The sequence below is a fragment of the Geotrypetes seraphini genome, chromosome 3 (assembly GCF_902459505.1).
Source record: "Geotrypetes seraphini chromosome 3, aGeoSer1.1, whole genome shotgun sequence".
Classification (NCBI taxonomy): Eukaryota; Metazoa; Chordata; class Amphibia; order Gymnophiona; family Dermophiidae; genus Geotrypetes; species Geotrypetes seraphini.
The window spans coordinates 218,757,412-218,779,382 of record NC_047086.1 but is presented as its reverse complement, the minus strand read 5'-3'; the positions used below and the strand labels follow the sequence as shown (position 1 = coordinate 218,779,382).

General features: G+C 48.8%; 1 protein-coding gene across 6 annotated transcripts in view; it reads left to right on the top strand.

Moving 5' to 3' along the window:
- TROAP (trophinin associated protein) overlaps positions 1–21,971 on the top strand; it is a 142,222-nt gene that overhangs the window by 97,600 nt on the left and 22,651 nt on the right. For 5 of the 6 annotated variants that reach the window (XM_033937858.1, XM_033937857.1, XM_033937856.1 and 2 more), the window contains exons 13-14: positions 16,962–17,063; positions 17,417–17,527. In XM_033937858.1, the coding sequence (XP_033793749.1) occupies positions 16,962–17,063; positions 17,417–17,527 (213 nt within the window). Of the gene's footprint in view, positions 1–16,961; positions 17,064–17,416; positions 17,528–20,012; positions 21,217–21,971 lie in introns of those variants that run through there. The other variant, XM_033937859.1, reaches the window with a different exon arrangement.

The window sequence follows — 21,971 nt, the reverse complement described above, 5'->3', positions numbered from 1 at the left end:
TGAGGGCATTCTTGTTCATCCTTATCTGGACGACTGGTTGATTCGAGCCAAGTCATTCCAGGAGAGCACTGGTCACAGCTCAGGTGGTGGAGTTTCTGCAGTCGCTAGGATGGGTAGTCAACCTTGCAAAGAGCCAGTTGTTTCCATCTCAGTGCCTGGAATATCTTGGGATCCTGTTCGACACCTCCTTGGGAAAGGTCTTCCTTCCGGAAGCCTGAGCAAATTGCAATCTCAAATTCGCCTGCTTATGACGTGTGTGGCGCAGTGGTTGGATCTACAGCCTCAGCACCCTGGGGTTGTGGGTTCAAACCCCGCGCTGCTCCTTGTGACCCTGGGCAAGTCACTTAATCCTCTATAGCCCCAGGTACATTAGATAGATTGTGAGCCCACCGGGACAGAGAGGGACAATGCTTGAGTGCCTGATTGTAAAAACCGCTTAGATAACCTTGATAGGCGGTATATAAAATCCTAATAAACTTAAAAAAAAAAAACTTTAAAAAAAACGTCCCGGTGTCCTTGGGCGCAGGATTTCCTCCAAGTCTTGGGGTCAATGGCAGCCTCCCTTGATTTAGTGAGGTGGTCACGGGCCCACATATGTCCTCTTCAGTATGCTCTTCTTCGGAGGTGGGTGCCTCAGAGGTACAGTTTGTATCACCCTGTTCCACTTCTGGGCTTAGCTTCGCTGGTGGCTTCAGACCCCCCATCTTGTACAAGGGGCAAGTCTGGATCATCCACAGTGGACGGTGCTGCTCACGGATGCCAGTCTTCTCGGTTGGGGGGCTCAGTATCTAGGTCACTCAGCTCAGGGCTCCTGGTCCAAGGAGGAGGCTTCTTGGTTGATTAATGTTTTGGAGATCAGAGACATCTTGTCTGGCGCTGCTAGCCTTCCAGTCCTTTCTGATGGGCAAGTTAGTCAGGGTTCTGTCGGACAGTGCCACGTTGGTGGCCTATGTCAATCATCAGGGGGGCACCAGGAGCACTTTGGTGGTGCAGGAGGCGACTCTGCTCATGGTCTGGGCGGAGTTGCAACTTCAAGAGATCTGAGTGGAGCTGGAGTGGAGAATGATCAGGCGGACTTCCTAAGTCATCACGTACTAGATCCCAGAGAGTGGTATCTAAGCTCTGTGGCCTTTCAGGTGTTAGTACAGTCTTGGTCAGCTCCTCATGGCCACAAGTGTCAATGCCAAAACACCCTGCTTCTTCAGTCATCACGGAGACGGTCAGGCCGAGGGCCTGGGTGCTCTGGTTCCACCATGGCCAACGGAGGGGCTGTTGTATGTGTTCCCTCCATGGCCATTAGGGGGCAGAATTCTTCTCCGCATAATTTGACATCCGGGCCTCGTGGTTTTAGTGGCTCCAGATTTGCCTTGACCATGGTACGCGGATCTGGTGAGGCATCTGGTGGCGGATCCTCTGCCTCTGCCTCTCTTGGACGATCTTCTAACTCAGGGTCCCTTTTGTCTTCTGGCTCGGCTCTTGAAAGGGGTCGCCTAGGTAAGAATGGGTATTCAGATAAAGTGAACTCAGTGCTTTTGGGGTCCCGGAGGCTTTCCACCTCTTGGGCTTATGTGAGGGTTTGGCGTCTATTTGAGGAGTGGTGTGATGCATGTGGAGTGGTCTCTTTTTGCGCTTCCCTGCCTAACTTCTTAGAGTTCTTGTAGGATGGCTTGGCAAGGGGATTGGCTTGGTCTTCTCTCCGGTTTCAGCTTGCGGCCTTGTCAGCCTTTCGGGGGTTCTTGAAAGGCCAGCGTTTGACTGCCTTTCCTGATGTGATTCGCTTCTTGCGGGCGATCAAGTTGGCTCAGTCCTCCCATACGACCCTCTGTTCCATCTTGGGATCTGAATCTGGTTCTGTCCATTCTGGTGTGCCCTCCTTTTGAACCATTGTGTGACTGCTCTTTGAAGGACCTTACTCTTAAGGCGGTCTTCTTGGTGGCCATTACTTCAGCCAGACATGTTTCTGAGCTGCAGGCTTTCTCTTGTAGGCTCCTTTCTTGGAGTTTTCTAGGGAGCGGGTTGTCTTGAGGCCTGTTCTTCCTTTCTGCCAAAATTGGTTTCTCCTTTTAATGTCAATCAATCTGTAGCCCTCCCGGTGTTGGGTTGTCGGGAGGGCTCTTCTGAGCAGAGACAGCTACGCAAGTTGGATGTCAGTCGGGTCCTTCGCTCTTATGTGCAGAGGATCCAGGAGATCAGGAAATCAGATCATCTTTGTCCTTCTAGCGCAGTGGTCTCAAACTCAGACCCTTTGCAGGACCGAATTTTGGATTTGTAGGTACTTGGAGGGCCTCAGATAAAATAGTTAATGTCTTATTAAAGAAATGACAATTTTGCATGAGGTAAAACTCTTTATCCCAGGACAAGCAGGCATGATATTCTCACATGTGGGTGACGTCATCTACGGAGCCCCGATGCGGAAGCATTTTCAAGCAAACTTGATTGAAGATTTAAGTTTGCTCTGCTGCTCCACGCATGCGTGCCTTCCTGCTCCACTAGGGGGTGCATCCCCTCGTGGTCTCCAGTTCAAAATTTTCCGCGAGCCTAGAAGCCGTGTTTTTCAGGCTCTGCCCCAACTGCCTTCTAGCACCGCGATTTTTCTTGTTTTTTCACGATTAAGTCGCTGTGCGCGAATTCTTTACCTTTTTACTTGATTCCTGCTTCGTTCTCAACGACCCGGAGGCTTCCGGGTCCCCGTGGCCGCGTGGCTAATCGAGCCGCGGCTACTTTCGATTTAATGTCCCGGCCTTTGACCGGCTTTAAAAAGTGCACCCGGTGCGAGCGGCTTCTTTCTCTCACAGATCCGCATCGCCGGTGCATCCTCTGTCTGGGGGCGGCTCATCCAACCGACTCCTGCCCCCAGTGCGCTATTTTCCAAAACCGGGCCCTCCGCCGAAGAAAAGCCCGCATGGCGGATCTCTTCACCCCGGACCAACCCTCCGCCTCGGCCTCGAGGTCGGCCCCGGCCTCGGCCCCGGCCTTGACCTCGGCCCCGGATACCTCGGCATCGCCTCGAGACTCGACCCCGAAGTCCTCGGGACAACAGAAAGCCTCGGCTCCGGGTAAGTCCCCTCTTCCCTCTTCAGGTTCTGTAACAGTGAAGAAACCAGCCTCGGGGACAACGGCGACGCATGGCGGAAGCCCCATGCTTACAGCCCCGTCTAAGCCCTCCAAGCCTTCGGGCCGTGCCTCCACCACACGGGAATACTCTGATACGAGGTCGCCCCCGGTGGAGCGCACCGAGGCAGTGGACATGCCTTCGATGCTGTCCGTGCCCGTCTTCCAGGACCTACTCCGAGCGATGATCACGTCAGAACTGTCCACTGCAATGGCCCAGTTTCAATCGGCCTCGACCTCGAATGTGCCAGACCAGCCTGAGCCTCGCACCAAACAACCTCGAGGAAAAGTGCGCAATCCTCGCCGCATCCCATCCTCCTCGGACTCCTCGCCGAGACGCCCGAGACGTTCCCCCTCCGCAGACCGCCGAGGGGCAAAACGTCGGGCTAAAACCACAGAAACCTCGAACCGCCGTACCTCCAAGAAGGCCCGAGGTCCACCAACTCTACGAGGCCGTTCTCCCACACCTCGTACGGAACCACTAAGGGTGGCTGAGTTATCACTCTCCAACCCGCGCATCCTCCGAACTCCCCCTCGGACGTATTCCCCGAGGGAGTCCGGATCGAGGTCACCAATCCGACATCAATCGGTACCCCTAACCCCGGCATCGTCTCCGAGGGGCTCCTCGAGACGCCGAAGATCGACAACCCCGGAACACTCTCACAGTGCTTCCCCAGTCTCGGAGCATGGATCAGAGCATGAACCTCGATACTCGAGGGAAGCCTCCTTATCCTTCTCCACCCGACGAAGGTCTCGTTCCCCGACCCCGCACGGGGCCCCGGGGACATCTCGCCCATCCTTCACTCGCTTTGTCCAAGACATGGGCCACGCATTGGACTTAGACCTCCAGTCCGACTCCAGATACTCTAAGGAGTACCTGGCGGAGCTGGATATGCCATCACTGCCCAGAGTCACTTCGCTTACCACCTAACCCGGTACTCCAACAGGCCTTCTTCAGGAACCTGGAGACCCCCTACATGGTCACGGCCGTACCCTCCAAAATGGAGGCCAAGTACCGCACAGTACCTTACCCGGGATTCGAGCAACCACAGCTCTCCCACCAATCGCTGCTAGTGGAATCCTCCTTGAAAAAGGCTCACCCGTCCCGGGTCTCAGCAGCGGTCCCCCCAGGCCGAGAAGGCCGAACCCTGGACAAGTTCGGCAGGAGATTATACCAAAACGCAATGATGGCCTCTAGGGTGCAAAGCTACACTTTCACCTTCACATCATACCTCAAACACCTCATTGGACTATTGAGAGCCTTTGAGACTGACGTACCGGCCTCCCGGCAGGGAACGTTCGGCCTGCTGTTAGAGTCCCTCTCCAACCTGCGCCTTCATCTATTCCACGCGGCCTACGATGGCTTCGAACTCTCCTCCAGAGAAGCAGCCTTTGCTATCGCCATGCGCCGACTAGCTTGGCTGCGCCTGGTCGACATGGACCCCAACTTACAGGACCGGTTGGCTAACCTCCCCTGCGTGGGAAAGGAATTGTTCGATGACACTATCGAGGCGGCGACAAAACGCCTCTCCGAACATGAACGCTCGTTTGCCTCCCTTGTCCGGCAAAAGCCCAAACCGCCAGCGTCCAGGCCATACAGGGCCCCTCCGCGCCGCTACCCACAAAAGTCCACCCCTGCTTTCTCGCGGCCCCCACCCAGACGTCCGCAAGCCCACCACAGGGCCATGCCCAAGTCTCAACCGCCCGCGACCACCAAACCATCCCCGTCCTTTTGACGGGACACGCGGAAGGGGGCGGGCCCCCTCCGCCATAGTCCCAGGCCGCCTTCCCATCGGGGGTCGACTCAAAGCCTTTTACCCTCGCTGGGAACAACTCACGTCGGACGCATGGGTCCTTGGCGTGATCTCATCAGGGTACTCTCTCAACTTTCGGGCCATTCCCCCGGACAATCCCCCAAGGAATTGCCCTCCCAACTGGACTCAGCTACCCCTACTCCTCTCCGAAGCTCGAGACCTGCTTCGCCTGAGAGCAGTGGAGAAGGTCCCCCCCGACCAACGGGGGAAGGGCTTCTACTCCCGTTACTTCCTGGTACCGAAAAAAACGGGAGACCTACCCCCAATACTGGACTTGAGACGCCTCAACAAATTCCTGGTACGGGAAAAGTTTCGGATGCTCTCATTACCAACACTCTACCCCCTGATCGACGAGGGCGACTGGCTCTGCTCCCTCGATCTCAAGGAGGCGTACACACATGTCCCAGTGCACCCCGCTCACCGCAAGTTCTTGCGTTTCCAGGTAGGGGACTGGCACCTACAATACCGAGTCCTCCCCTTCGGACTAGCATCATCACCTCGGGTCTTCACCAAGTGCCTCGTGGTGGTAGCAGCAACCTTACGTTCCCAGGGCCTCCAGGTATTCCCCTACCTGGACGACTGGCTAATCAAAGCCCCGTCCAGGGAAGGGGCTATCTCAGCGACCCAACAGACTATTACCTACCTACAAAGTCTGGGGTTCGAAATAAACTTCCCAAAATCTCAACTACGCCCCTCGCAGTCCCTACAGTTCATCGGGGCCACGCTGGACACGGTTCGCCTCCGTTCCTTCCTCCCCCCTCCGCGCCTGGAGGCGTTAGTAAGTCTGAGCCGAAGGATCTCCCTGCTGACCTCGGTATCAGCTCGACAGATGATGACCCTCCTGGGCCACATGGCCTCCACCGTCCATGTCACACCCTTCGCCCGCCTCCATCTGAGAATCCCTCAATGGACCCTGGCGTCTCAATGGCGTCAAGACCGGGACCCGATCGACCGCTCCGTGACAGTGACTCCTTCATTGCAACGATCGCTCCGCTGGTGGGCCGACTCTTCAAATCTTTCCAAAGGTTTGCTCTTCCTCACCCCACCCCACAGCAAGGTACTCACCACGGACTCGTCGGAGTACGCTTGGGGAGCCCATCTGGACGGCCTACGCACCCAAGGAATGTGGTCAGCACAAGACCGTTGCTGCCACATCAACGTGCTAGAACTTCGGGCCATCTACCTCGCAGCTGTAGCCTTCCAACATCTGCTCCACGACCGAGTGGTTCTCATCCGAACCGACAACCAGGTAGCGATGTACTACGTAAACAAACAAGGGGGGACAGGGTCTTGGCCCCTTTGTCGGGAAGCCCTGCGCTTCTGAAAATGGGCAATCTCCAACAACACCTTCCTTCGAGCGGTGTACATACAAGGAGAACAAAACTGCCTGGCGGACAGACTCAGCCGCCTCCTCCAGCCACACGAGTGGTCACTACACTCGCAAATCCTACGAGGAGTGTTCGAACAGTGGGGAACGCCTCAAATAGACCTGTTCGCGTCCCCTCACAATCACAAGCTGCCTCTCTTCTGCTCCCGTATATACTCCCCGGACCGGCTCGAGGCCGACGCCTTCCTCCTCGACTGGGAGGGAAGGTTCTTGTACGCGTTCCCGCCGTTTCCTCTGATACTGCGGACACTTGTCCACCTGAAAACAGTACAAGCCACCCTGATCCTAATTGCCCCTCGCTGGCCACGCCAGCCGTGGTTTTCCCTGCTACTTCAACTCAGTGTCAGAGATCCACTGCCTCTGCCTCTGTTTCCCTCTCTACTGTCACAGGGTCAGGGTTCATTGTTACATCCCAATCTTCAGTCTCTTCATCTGAATGCTTGGTTTCTCTCCCCCTGACTGCTCTCCCCGTGTCTCAATCAGTCAAGGAGATATTGGAGGCCTCTAGAAAAACCTCGACGAGAACCTGCTACTCCCAAAAGTGGACCAGATTCTCAACCTGGTGCTCCTCCCACAGCCAGGACCCGGTGTCTATCCCCATCCCCCTGGTCCTCGACTATCTACTTCAACTATCTCATTCCGGCCTAAAGACCAACTCCATTCGAGTACACCTCAGTGCGATTGCGGCCTTTCATCAGCCCCTGGAAGGGAAAGCCCTCTCGCTCCATCCCTTAGTCACTCGCTTCATGAAGGGTCTGCTAAACGTCCACCCCCTCTCAAACCTCCCCCGGTGGTTTGGGACCTTAACGTGGTTCTGGCTCAATTAATGAAACCACCATTTGAGCCACTAGACAAATGCCATCCAAAATTCCTCACTTGGAAGGTAATTTTCTTACTCGCGCTCACGTCCGCACGGCGGGTTAGTGAGCTACAAGCGCTGGTAGCGGACCCACCCTTCACGGTATTCCATCACGACAAGGTGGTACTCCGCACCCATCCAAAGTTTCTACCTAAAGTAGTGTCTGATTTCCATCTCAATCAGTCCATCGTCTTACTCGTGTTTTTTCCCAAGCCCCACTCTCACCCCGGAGAAGTGGCGCTCCACACTCTTGACTGCAAAAGAGCGTTGGCCTTTTACCTCCAACGCACTCAGCCACACCGGAAAGTCCCACAACTGTTTCTGTCCTTCGACCCAAACCGGTTAGGCCACCCAGTTTCCAAACGCACCTTGTCCAACTGGTTGGCCGATTGCATCTCCTTTTGCTACGTTCAGACTGGTCTCGCGCTGCATGGTCGAGTAACGGGACACAAAGTCCGAGCGATGGCAGCCTCCGTAGCTTTCCTCAGGTCCACACCTATTGAGGAAATCTGCAAGGCTGCCACGTGGTCTTCGGTTCATACCTTCACCTCCCACTACTGTCTGGACTCCCTGTCCAGAAGCGATGGCCGGTTCGGCCAATCGGTATTGCGAAATCTATTTGCTTAAATTGCCAACTTCCCTCCATCCCTCTTCAGTAAGCTTGGAGGTCACCCACATGTGAGAATATCATGCCTGCTTGTCCTGGGATAAAGCACAGTTACTTACCGTAACAGGTGTTATCCAGGGACAGCAGGCATATATTCTCACAACCCGCCCACCTCCCCGAGGTAGGCTTCTTGGCTAGTTAAGTGAACTGGAGACCACGAGGGGATGCACCCCCTAGTGGAGCAGGAAGGCACGCATGCGTGGAGCAGCAGAGCAAACTTAAATCTTCAATCAAGTTTGCTTGAAAATGCTTCCGCATCGGGGCTCCGTAGATGACGTCACCCACATGTGAGAATATATGCCTGCTGTCCCTGGATAACACCTGTTACGGTAAGTAACTGTGCTTTATAGTTTAAATCTTTCCTTTTGGCTAAGTCTTAATAATAATATTATAACTTATAGCTAAAGAGCCTATGATCAAGAAATTGTTTTATTTTACTTTTGTGATTATGATAAACATACTGAGGGCCTCAAAATAGTACCTGGCGGGCCGCATGTGGCTGCCGGGCCACGAGTTTGAGACCACTGTTCTAGCGGGTCCTCATAAGGGGGATGGCGCTTCTAAGGCTACTATTGCGCACTGGATCAATAAGACTATTGCTTCCACTTATCTTCTGAAGAAGAAGCCTGTTCCAGACTTTCTCAAGGCTCATTCCACTAGGGATCAGGCAGCTTCTTGGGCTGAGTCTTCTCTAGTGCCTCCAGTGGATATTTGCAAAGCTGCAGTTTGGTCTTCTCTGCATTCCTTTGTCAGACACTACTGTGTGGATGTTCACACGCGTCGGGACGCAGTATTTGGCGAACGTGTTCTGGTGCTGGCCCTTCAGGGGTCCCACCCTTGATGGGTACTGCTTTGGTACGTCCCATTCGTAAGGACTGTACCAGTTTACCAAGTGATACAGAAGGTGAATTAGAAGCTGTGGCACAAAAGGATAACGTTGATGTCGTCAGCATCACGGAAACATGGTAGACTGAGGAAAATGTCTGGGACACGGTGCTACAGGGATACAAACTATACCGCAGAGACAGAGTGACTCAAAAAGGAGGAGGCATTGCCATATACATCAAAGAGGGAGTTGAATCTACTGGAGAGAACATGCCACAACAGACGGACAAGTTAGAGTCTCTATGGGTCAAAATTCCGGGAACAAATGGACCAGAAACGCGGATAGGCATCTACTACCGACCCCCAGGGCAGTCCGAAGAAATTGATGGAGAAATGACGGATGAGATTAAACGCAACTGCAAGGGAGGCAAAGCAGTTATCATGGGCGACTTCAACTATCCGGGGATAAAATGGAACCTAGGCACCTCCAGCTGTGCTAGAGAGACCAAGTTCCTGGAAGCTCTAGGCAATTGCTTCCTGGAACAACTTCTCAAAGAAAACACGAGAGGAAATGCAATTCTGGACTTAATTCTAAATGGTCTGTGAGGACCGGCACAGGATGTAGAAGTAGAAGGGACGCCGGGAAACAGCAATCACAATATGATCTGCTTCAACCTGGAAATATTGGCGGAACATCGGTCCAGAATGACAGCCACTGCGCTAAACTTCCAAAAAGGGAATTACGAAGGGATGAGGCGCATGGTGGGGAAGAAAATTAAGAAGAGGATAAACACTGTAAAGACGCTACAGCAAGCTTGGTCTCTTTTTAAGGATACAGTTACCAAGGTGCAAAATCTATATATACCGCATATCAACAAGGGATCAAAAAGGAAAAAGCCTAAAGAACCTGCGTGGCTCACTGTAGAGGTTAAGGAAATGATCAGAGACAAAAAAAACCTCATTCAAGGAATGGAAAAGATCAAAAACGGACGAAAACTGGAATAAGCACAAACATTAACGCAGGTGCCATAAGGCAGTAAAAGGGGCCAAAAGAGACTATGAGGAAAAAATAGCCAAGGAGGCGAGAAACTTCAAGCCATTCTTTAGATATATTAAAGGGAAACGGCCCATGAAGAAAGCGGTGGGACCATTAGATGACCAAGGAATAAAGGGAGCGTTAAAGGAGGACAAAGCAATCGCCGACAGACTGAACACATTTTTTTGCATCTGTGTTTACCAAAGAGGATATACATAGCATACCAGAACCCATCAGGCTATATGCTGGAAGTGAAAACGGGAAACTGACAGGGTTAACGGTTGGTCTAGAAGAGGTATGCAGGCAGATTGATAGGCTTAAGAGCAATAAATCCCCGGGACTGGATGGCATCCATCAGAGGGTCATCAAGGAGCTGAAAGAGACCATAGCTGAACTGCTTCAACTAATAGCCATTCTGTCGATCGAATCGGGAAAGATTCCGGAGGACTGGAAGATGGCGAATGTTACGCCGATCTTCAAAAAAGGTTCGCGGGGAGACCAGGAAACTACAGACCGGTGAGTCTGACCTCGGTACCGGGAAAGATGGTAGAGGCGCTGATAAAGGACCGCATCATTGATCACCTGGACGATCTGAGGACCAGTCAGTACGGTTTCAGTAAAGGCAAATCTTGTTTGACAAACTTGCTGCACTTCTTCGAGGGAGTAAACAGGCAGATAGACAAAGGCGACCCGGTTGACATTGTATATCTAGACTTTCAGAAGGTGTTCGACAAGGTTCCGCATGAACGACTACTTTGGAAAATTGTGAGCCATGGAATCAAGGGTGAAATACTCACATGGATTAAAAACTGGCTGGAGCATAAAAATCAGAGAGTGGGGGTAAATGGACAATACTCGGACTGGAAGAGCGTCACCGGTAGGGTGCCGCAGGGCTCGGTGCTTGGACCCATGCTCTTCAACATCTTTATAAACGATCTGGACATAGGTACGACGAGCGAGGTGATTACATTTGCGGATGATACGAAGCTATTCAGAGTAGTGAAGATACAGGGGGATTGCGAAGATCTGCAACGTGACATAATCAGGCTTGAGGAATGGGTATCGATGTGGCATATGAGGTTCAACGTGGATAAATGTAAAGTGATGCATGTTTGTTAGTATCAAAAATCTCATGCACGAATACAGGATGTCTGGGGCCAGTCTTCCCTAAAAATGGTTAGTGTAAACCTGTTGGAAGTTGTTTAATGGCCTTCTTGTCCCTGTTTGGTGCCAGATTGATCTTGGGGGACCCTTTCAAGGGTCCATCCTACCTCAGGGGTGTCACACTCAATGGCTCACGAGTTGAGTCCCTCCCTCCCATTTTTTTTTTTTTTTTTTTAGAGGTACCTCAGCTGTAAGCTGATTTTGTTTTTGCCTTGTGTAAAGCTTATCTTCAGGCAGCCGTGGGTCCTGCTTCCATTCTGGGGTCTCAGGGTTTTTTCCCCCCTCTGTATCCACTCCAGTTCGGCCCTCCTTGACGCCGGTTTTGTCCCTGTCTCCTCCTTTCTCGTCCAAGCAGCCGAGGGTCTTGGGATGATTTTTTCTGTGGGGAGCAGTTTTCTCTTGATGAGGATCTGGACCCTTTGGGAGACCTCCAGGATCTTCTCGGGACGGATGCTACTGGCGGCAGTTTTTCGGTTCCGTCAGCTAGCGAGGATGCGTTGGTGGTGCACATTATTCAGCAGGAAGAGCTCCAGGAGCTTATTCTTCAGGTCTCCTCTGTGTTATGTTTCGAGGAAACATAGAAACAATATGGTAGATAAAGGCCAAATGGCCCATCTAGTCTGCCCATTAGTGCTGCCTGATTCAGGAAAAAAAAAATTTGATTTGATTCAGTCTATTGAATCGATTTTTCAATTCGATTTTCCTGCCCAAATGAGTTTTTTTCAAACATCCTGGTGGGTTTATTTTATAGCCTCTTCACCCCCTTTGATCTCTCCTACTCACACTGGCGCTGTGGTGTAAACAAAAAAGACCATAAATCTGACCGCAATACCTTAAAATGTAGAACGCTGAGGGTTGGAACTGCTATAACCAAGAAGAAGGAAATTAGAATCTCAACGGGGAAAGCACACCATATCATCATACTAAAAGTAAAGGAGTAAAAATAAAAATAAAGAGATGAAAACAATAGGTGAACCTTACTGTGGGTAGGCAAGTAGTACTATCAAACGCAATGAAAGTGAAAGTAAAAAATGGCGTGAGAGACGCTAAAGCTTAAAAGTAAAAGGAGTGATTGGTTATGTGACCGTGGTGGAAAGACAACGAAAGGCGTGAAAATTGAAAGAGGAACTTGGGTAGGCAGGGAAACGTCAAATATTGAAAAGGAAATAGTGATGACCAAGCAAGAAAAATCAATTAAAAAAAGAAGCAAAAATGAAAAATAGGGAGGTAGCATAGACAAAACCAACAAGGATCTAAACGGGAAAGGAGAGGGAAACCACAAAATAAAACTACAATGCACGGAGCATTGGTTAACTACAACATAAAAACACAATGCACGGAGCATTTGCCTGTAAGTAAGAAATCGGCTTGTGTATGCTAAGGAACAAGCAGCATGGAACCTCTGCAGTTGCAGGAATTGCAGGCCTTGGACTTGTTTTCGGTGGGCCAAGTGCGTCCTTGATCATGAGTCTGATGACTGGTCCTTGGTGGAATAGGAAATAGCCAAAATTGAGATAGGTGCTTCTTATTTCTCTGATGCCATATATGACCTGTTGCGGGTGTTGGCCAAATCCATGGCTCCGGGGTGACCGCTCATCATACCTTGTGGCTCCGGGCTTGGTCGGCAGATGCAGCATCTTAAGTCTAAGCTGATGAAATTTCCCTTTCGGGAGTCTTTTTTGTTTGGCGAGGATTTGGACAAGTTGGTTTAGACCTTAATGGTCTCTAAGGTGCCCCGTTGACCTGAAGACCGTGTTTGCCCGCCTGCGCGGTGTGGCATTGTTCGGGGGTATTTGCATGATTTCTGCAGATATCGCCCTGGTTGAAAGGCTGCTTCTTTTCCTACTTCTGGGTCTCTGGGTCATTTCTTTCAGTGCATGCAGTCCTTTCGGGGGGGATGCGATTCCTCCGCCGGTTCCCCCATTGCCCATCCCGCCCAATGACTCCTTGCTGGCGCCTCCCTTGGTTCCAGTGGGCGCTCAGTTGCAAGACTTTTACCAGGAGTGGGCTGAGATCACAACGGATCAGTGGGTCCTGGAGATGATTTGGGACAATTATGCTCTGGAGTTTTCCCGCTCCTTGCCAGATCACTTTCTCGCTTCTCCTTGTCAGGAGGCATGGAAGAAGTGGGCCTTTCACCAGACGCTTTAGATTGCTAGACCTCAAAGCAGTAGTGTCCATGCCTACGCAGGAGTGTGGCACCAGCCAGTACTCGATTTACTTTGTGGTGCTCAAGAAAGAGGGGACTTTTCAGCTCATCTTGGATCTGAAGGGGGTCAACAGGGCTCTGTTGAGTTCCGTCTTTTCACATGGAAACCCTGAGATCTGTCTGGCGGTTCAGCCGGGGTAATTTCTGACCCGATCTGATGGCCTACTTGCATATTCTGATTCGCGCCTCTCATCTGCAGTTCCTTCGCTTTGCGATCTTGGGACAGCCCATCAGCGGTTCCTTCGCTTTGCGATCTTGGGACAGCCCATCAGCGGTTCATTCACTTTGCGATCTTGGGACGCACTATCAGTTTTGTGCGCTTCCTTTTGGTCTGACCACAGCTCCGCTGACATTCACCAAGATTATTATTGTCGTTGTGGTGGCGAGCTTGTGAAAGGAGGGCATTCTGGCTCACTCCTATCTCAATAACTGGTTGATCCGAGCAAAGTCTTTTCAGGAGAGTTCCTGCATTACGGCTCGGGATGGGTAGTCAACCTGTTCAAGAGCCGGATGGCTCTGTCTCAGTGCCTGGAGTACCTTGGGATTCTTTTCGACACCAGCTTGGGGAAGGTCTTCTGCCAGAGGCCCGAGTGGTCAAGCTACAGTCGCAGATTCGTCTTCTGATGGCTTCCCGGTGTCCTTGGGCACAAGGTTTTTTGTTTTGTTTTGGTGTTCTGTTTTTTTTTGGGGGGTGGTGTTTTTTTTTTTCTCCAGGTCTTGGGGGTCGATGGCGGCTTCATTGGATGTGGTTCAGTGGGCCCAAGCTCACATGCGTCCATGTCGGCATGCTCTGCTTCAGCGGTGGTCGCCCCAGGTGCACAACAATTTGGACTGTCCCATTCCCCTTCGGGGGTTAGTTCATAGCAGTCTTCGTTGGTGGCTACAGTCTTCCAATCTGGTGCAGGGTATGAGTCTGGATCAGCCCCAGTGGACATTGCTTCTCAGGGATGCCAGTTTCCTCAGTTGGGGAGCTCGGCTCAGGGCAGCTGGTTTCCTGAGGAAGCATCTTGGTCGATCAATGTTCTGGAGACCAGAGCCATCCGGCTGGCGATGCTAGCATTCCAGACATTCTTGACGGGCAAGTTTTTGGGTTCTCTTGGACAACGCCACAGCAGTGGCTTATGTCAATTGTGGGGTGGGGGGGGAGCCAGGAGTCGGGAGTCATCTGGTGGCAGAGGAGGTTATTCTGCTCATGGTGTGGACAGAGGCTCATCTCAGTCCCGCAGTCTTGGGGGCCACCAGTCATGGATCTGATGGCCACGAATGCCAATGCCAAAGCAGTTGGCGCAGGGATGTTCAGGCCGAGGGGCTGGATGCTCTGGTACAACCTTGGCCAGTGGTGGGCCTCCTGTACGTGTTTTTTCCTTGGCCGATGGTGGGCAGAGTCCTTCTTCGCATTGATCGACACCCCCGTTCATGTGATCCTAGTGGCTCTGGACTGGCCCAGGCGCCCGTGGTACGCGGGTCTGGTTCGTCTTATGGCAGATCCTCTTCTGCTGTCCCTCTCGCCTGACCTTCTGACTCGGGACCCCATTCTAATATTCAATCCAGGTCCCTTTTGTCTCACGATGTGGCTTTTGAGCGGGGACACCTAGGTAAGAAAGACTATTCCGATAAAGTGATTTCTACTCTCTTGGGGACCTGGAGGCTTTCCACTTCTCGGGCTTATGTGCGAGTTTGAAGAGTGGTGTGCTACGCGTGGAGTGGCTTCCTTTCATGCCTCTTTGCCTCACATCTTGGAGTTCTTGCAAGATGACCTGGATAGGAGCCTGGCCTGGTCTTCTCTCAGGGTTCAGCTTGCAGCTTTGTCTGCATTTCACGGTTTGCTGCAGGGTAAGTGATTAACTTATTTTCTGAACGTGGTTCGCTTTTTGAGGGTGGCTAAATTGCTTCAGCCTCCAGTGTGGCCTTCGGTTCTGGCCTGGTACCTCAATCTGGTCCTGTCTGTGCTAATGTGCCCTCCCTTTGAGTCCCTGGGTTCCTGCTCGTTGAAGGACCTTATTCTCTAGGCGGTTTTCCTGGTGGCCATTACTTCTGCAAGATGCGTTTCTGAACTGCAGGCTTTCTGTTCTAGGCCTCCCTTCCTGGAGTTGTCTAAGAAGCGGGTGGTGCTACGGTCTGTTCCTTCCTTTCTACTGAAGGTGGTCTTGCCTTTTCGTGTCAACCAGTCCATGGTCCTCTGGGTCTTGGGTAGCCAGGAGGGCTCTTCGGAACAGAGGCCGTTGCGCAAGTTGGATGTCTTGTCAGGTACCTTCGCTCTTATGTTCAGCGGACCCAGGAGTTCCAGAAGTCGGATCATCTTTTTGCCCTCTTAGTGGGTCCTCGTAAGAGGTACGGTGCTTCCAAGGCTACCATTGCGCAACTGGATCAAAGAGACTATCGCTTCCGCTTATCTTCTTCAGAAGAAGCCTGTTCTGGATTTTCTAAATGAATTCCACTCGGGGTCAGACAGCTTCTTGGTCTGAGATTTCTCTGGTGCCTCCAGTGGATACCTGTAAGGCTGCAGTTTGATCTTCTCTGCATTCATTTGTGTGACACTACCATGTGGATGTCCAGGCAAGTTGGGATGCAGTGTTCGGTGAGCGTGTTCTGGTGGCGGCCCTCCAGGGGTCCCACCCATGATGGGTACTGCTTTGGTACGTCCCATCAGTGAACTGTACCGCTCTGGAGAGATGCTTAAGAAGGAGAAATTAGGTTCTTACCTGCTAATTTTCTTTCTTTTAGACTCTCCAGACCGGTACAGTCCCTAACCTGTTTGTCTGTCTGTCTGTCTGGTATTCTTATGGGATTCGTGTGAAGAGGTTTTTTTTTTGTTTGTTTGTTTTTTCTGCTGGTTTTAGTATAGTGTGGGAGAGATTAAAAGAACAACGGTTTTGGCACAGCTGGTGAGCTGTGGGGACATTTTGCTGAAGGGGCTTCAATGCAATTTCCAACAGTATTGCTCTGTTAGATGTTGTTCCTGTTGGGAGTATTGTTACTGTTATAATTAGCTCTTCTTAGTTTTGCTTGGCTATTTGGCAGACTGGTTAGACTAGAGCAGGGGTAGGCAATTCCGGTCCTCGAGAGCCGGAGCCAGGCAAGGTTTTCTGGATATCCACAATAAAAATGCATGAGATAGATTTGCATTTCAAGGAGGCAGTGCAATCGGTCTCCATTCTCCACCACAAACTTGTATTTTTCAAATTTCTTTTGAGTTGACATCCCATCGCCTCTTGCTCCACCAATCCAGAGCAAGGATTGCATTGGAGCAGAGTCGCGGTGCAGTTAAAACTTTCTTCAAGCTGCCATCTTAGTACCTGATGTCACTTCCTCCTCCTGCACCCTTTCTTATACTGGTGATACCACTGGAAGCTGCAATCGCTCGTCTAGTAGGGCTTAAGTAAAGGAAATTAACATGTATGATTTCACCTCATGCATGGAGATACTTTTAAAGATTTAACCACTAAAAGGATAACTTTTGAAAGCTTGTGCTGATGTCATGGGCTGAAATAAGAAATTAACCCTTGTATTTGTGTGTGATGCTTTTGCCAAAGTGAGAGTAGTGACTGAGATTTTAATTGGATGTAAAGGTTTTTTAATTTGTATGTTTGTATATATGTGCTGTATATTAATTGTTCATTTTGAACTTGTATATTTAATGTGCTGTTAGCAGCTTTAGACTGGTTTTATTGGACTGAAAAGGAAGATGTAAACGAAAGAACTGAGTAAGGTTGGGCATAACCTAAATTAGGAAACAGATGTAAGCTGATAAGGACTGGTTGATTGAGAAGGGTAGTGCTTGGTATTTGGTAGTCATGTGGGAGGTATTTCTGTGTTGGAACATAGGGGAAGAAATGTTTTCATGGTTGGATTGTGGGGTACATTGCTAGCTTCCTGTTTCTGTTCCTAGACCCTATCCCAGGCTTGCAGAGAGTGGACGAATGTCGAGTCCCCACTTTCTCTGGATTCTGGCAGGGCTGAAGAGGTGGAAGACCCTATTGGGTTGCCTATGGTAAGTGTCAATCAAAGAAGGGTTTGTGTATTAGGACAGTAGCAGCAGCCAGTGTTTAATATTAGCTGGAGCAGCACTGCACTTGTGTGTGTGTGTGTTCTTGTTCTGGAGACTTTCAGAATCTGCACACAGTAGCTCATTCTGTGTACGGTAATGCCTTTGCAACTAATGGATGAAAAATAATCTTAATGCATCGGATTAGATATGTAACAATGTCTGTGCATGAGGGAGGGGAGCGGGCGTCTGTAAGGTAGATGTTTGTGTATGAGGGGTTGGTAGATGTTAGGGTATTTGTAGGAGGATAGGGATTGGGGTATATTCAATCTCTCTGCCTCTGCTTTTTTTTTTTCTAGGAGAAGATAGCTGTGCAGCTCTTTCCTGATGTGGGAGATGCAGCTGGTGATTTAGGGCAAGAGATGGCATTGCCCTCTGTGGAAACTAACCAGGATATGAATAAACTAAAGGTGAGGAGCCTCCTCCTATGCTATGTGCCATATTCCATAGTCTATAGTAAGGTCACTCAATATTGAACAATAGCAGCCCCCAGAGCTGATAGGAGGAGGTGCTCTGACATATGTGAAACTCATTTCCTCTACATTCTTAACTAGACAGGTGGGTTATATTCCTCTGCCAGCAGATGAGGACAGAGAAAAATATGCCAAAGGAACGCTGGTACTAGTCTTAAAGCCAGCAGGAATTACCATACTGGATCAAACCAAAGATGGAGACGAGCAGAGAGTGATCGTTGGGAGGAGGGAGGGGAGTTTTGCTTTTAGCCAAAAATGCACTGGCATTTTCAGCCAAAACCAAAGCATGATTGAACATGGATTTTGGGCTGGCTTCAGTGCCGAAACTGAAACAAATTCTGTCGGCCTCTAATCTGTGGGATTGGTTATTGAAATATTCCTCGGCATAGATCCCTTCCTAATGGTGGTAACTCCCAACACTTTAAATCTGGCAGAAAAGAGCAGGTTTAAAGGATCCTCAGAATTACAGGAGGGGTGTGTGTGTGTGCAAGATTACAAGGAGCGACAGGTGCTGCAGCTTCTAGAATGCTTAGGAGATTGAGCCTTCAGGGATATGAGATTGATACTGCTTTGAGTCAGATGTGGTCTTTTTAGGCAGATTCTTTCTGACTTTGTCTGGAACTTTGGCTAAGTAAGTGATCACTGCAGTGTCGGCACACTGGTCACTTTGACTGACACTGGGTGGTGAATACAGGTTCCAACATTTCTAGTGCAGTGTGTCTAGTGGTTATGCAGAATGCTGTTGTTCAACTTTTGAACTCCACCTCCTTCCCAGGGAGCTGCTCCTGCCCACTCATTTTATTATAATTTTTTTTTTCTGCAAGCAAGTTGTTCAGATGTGTTTGTGCTCTGCTCTGCAGTTTTATTTTTTTTGGGTATTTTTCTCTTAAGCTGCATTGTAGAGTAGAGCACACTTATGTTTTTCTATCTCTACTTGCTGGCTGATGGATGCAACACTTGCAAGTTCTGGACTAATCTGGTGGGACTAAAGGAAAAAAAAATTAGGAGGTTAGATTTAACTTCTCCATACTCAGTTTAGCTCTTGAAAGAAGGTTCAAGAAAAAAATATTTCACAACTATAATAGTTGCCTTTGAGGACTAGGAGAAGATCCACCACCTTAGATGGTGGTGAGAGTATGGAAACCCTTTGGGTGATGGTGCAGGTTGGTCTCGGTAGTCTGTGGTGAAGCTTTTAGCTTTCTTTTTTTTTTTTTTTAATTAATTTTCCATTCTTACAGCAATTAATTCACATATAATTAATTATTACATAACATTTGTAATTACAATCAATACATCATATCATAAATAATAAATCCCTCCCCTTTTTTCAATTCTTATTTCCAAAAAATTATACAATTCCCTCCCCAATCCTATATATCTACTACCAATGTGCTAAGAAATCTGATCAGTAGAATAATTAGTCAATGGTTGCCATATTTTCTTAAAATTATTAAGATTCCTTTGTTGTAACGCTATTACTTTTTCCATTTTGTATATATGACAGACAGAGTTCCACCAGAATGTATAATTTAATTTGGTATAGTCCTTCCAATTTTGAGTTATTTGTTGCATGGCGACTCCTGTCAATATTAATAGCAGCTTATTATTATTTGCTGAGATCGGACTCTGAGTTCTCATTGCAGTGCCAAATAGTATGGTGTCATATGAGAGTCCTACATGATTTTCTAATAACTTATTAATTTGGGGCCAAATTAAATTCCAAAAGGCATTTACACAGGGACAGAAAAAAATTAAATGATCTAACGTCCCTACTTCTATTCTACAATGCCAGCATCTATTGGATCTAGATCTAGATCTAGATCTTTTGCAGGCGCGTAGGGGTCCATAACACTCTTATGTAACAAGAACATCCATGTTTGATTCATAGATGCTGACCTTGTAGACCTTAATCTCCAGGACCAAAATCGTGGCCATTGAGAAGCAGAAATTGTCTGTCCAATCTCAATACTCCAAATATCCCTAAGTCCAGTTTTCTTTTTTTAATTTAAAAATCCATATAACAATTTATACCATTTTGCGACTTGGTGACCCAAAAAATCCGCCTGGAAACATAAAACCTGCAGACTATATTGAGTATTAAGATCTTTCCAATCAGGGAACCCTGCCTGAATGGCCTGCTTCAATTGCATCCATTTAAAATATTGTGTTTTATTTAAACCGAATTTATTTTGCAATTGTGAAAAACTAAGCATTGATCCTTCTGAAATGACATCATTCAATGTCCGTATACCTGCAATTATCCATTGTTTCTAGACGATCTTAAATCCGCCAATCTTGATCCTGGAGTTTACCCAAATAGATTGATTTAGTGATTTAGCTATTGGTTCTGGTGATAGATTACTGATATATCTTAATGTTTTCCAAGTATCTAATAAAATTCTGTTATCTTTGTATCTTCTAGGCTTTTAGCTTTCAAGAAGGCATTGGCCAGGATCTATGGCTCAATTTGCTTAAAGTGAGATGGCAGCCCTTACATGTTTCTGTGAAAAATTCAGGACAGGTCATTGGGTCTGCATTTGGATGTGGAGAAATTTGTCATTGGAATGAGGAGGATTCACCATAAGACATTTTTAAACCTATGTTTCACCTTTCAGACTTCACTGATGCTGAGGGCATTGGTGACTGCTTCCTTGGATCCTCTTTGAGGTGCATCTTTTGAAGGTCTTGTTACTAAGATAAGTGTTCTGGTACAAGAATATAGGACTCTGTACTCTAGGTGATTATTCCCTGGTCGAGAATTGATTGCAGAAGGATGTTATACATATCTTTCGACTTCGCTTCATTCCCCAGCAGGCTGTACTGTTGCCTTCAGTTTTTCCTTCTTCAAGCAAATTGAGGTGATTGTGTTTGCAAGAAGGGTCTCTGAGTTACAAGCACTCTCGTACAGAGAACCATTTCTCAGGATCATAGAATCAGGGATTTCTCTGCACACTGTCCCTTCTTTCTTGTCGAAGGTTGTTTCGGCCTTCTATCTCAACCAGGAAGTTTGTGTGCCAGTGTCATTTCCTAGGTTCGGTGAAGCAAGATAAGGTTTTGCAAGTGCTATTTCTAGATTGATTTTGATGTCGATTTCATTGACGTACATTGGCTGTGGCAAACAGCTGCCGGTCTCGCTGAGAGCTCATTCTACCAGGAGTTTGGCTTCATCATAGACAGAGACCCGGGCAGTTCTACCTGAAGAGATCTGCTGGGCAGCTATATTATCTACTCTCTATACTTGTACAAAGTTTTACAGAGTGGACGTAGTGGCACTAGAGGACACCGCTTTTGGATGTTTGGTTTTAAGGGCAGGCTCATCCAGGGCAGGATATAGGAATCTGGATGTTTACCCTGTCAGTTTACAGTTCACATGTTTATTGCCTCGGACAGACGTTGGGATCCTGAGATGGCGTTCTTTTCCATCCAGCCAGATAAGAATTTAATGACTCATTAACAAGACAAATGAAATAAAGTTTAGGAGCCTGTAAGAGCTCCAAAGGTGTTGGTGCTGATTGCACATAGAGAGGTGTCTTGCGTGGTCCACCTAGTGTTTGGGTCGAATGAGGCATTATCCCAGGACAAGTAGGCAGGGATTCTCACTAATGGGTGACGTGATCCAACGGAGCCCCGATGCGGACGCCTCACAAGCATTTTTGCTTGAAGAAACTCGGAAGTTTCAAGTCGCCTGCACCGCGCATGCGCGAGTTCCTTCCCGCCCAGATCAGGGCGCGTCTCCTCAGTTCTTACTTTTCTGCAGAGCCGAGAAGTCCGTCTTCAACTCTCTGCGTGAAGATTTTTCACTTGTGCCTTCTAAAGTCTGCGGTTTGGGGTTATTTTTCTCTTAATCGCTGATTTTCGTTGTTCTTTATTGTTGTGTTTTTTGTTTTTTTTTTTTATTTCTTCCATCCGTTAAAACAATTTTCTAGAAACTTAACAGAATGGGATGATACTTTGGCACACGGAGGATATGGAGGGTTGGAAAAAGTTGGATGAGGATATGGGAGGGTGGCTCGAAAGTTGGATGAGTGGTGGGCCCTCTATAAGTTGTAAAATATCAGAGATTGGGTCGCTTCAGATATTGGAAAGATTTGAGCTGTGGAGACAATCTCAAACTTTGTGAATACTGAGGCAGGCTGGGTGGAAGGGTGGGCAGGGAGTGTGGGGTCTCTGCGGTTTTGATTGTTGACTGTTCATAGCTAGCCACCGCTGTTAGTAATTTCAGGCGTTTTGTGCTTGCTTTTGTGTGCTTATTGGAAGCATTGTATGTTGCTTGTTGTTTTCAGTTTGTTCTTTTGTACCATTTATTATGCCTGAAGCCTTAAAGCTTTTTAAAAAAAAAAAAGACACATGAAGTTCAAAAATAGGTCAAGTTGGACTCGGA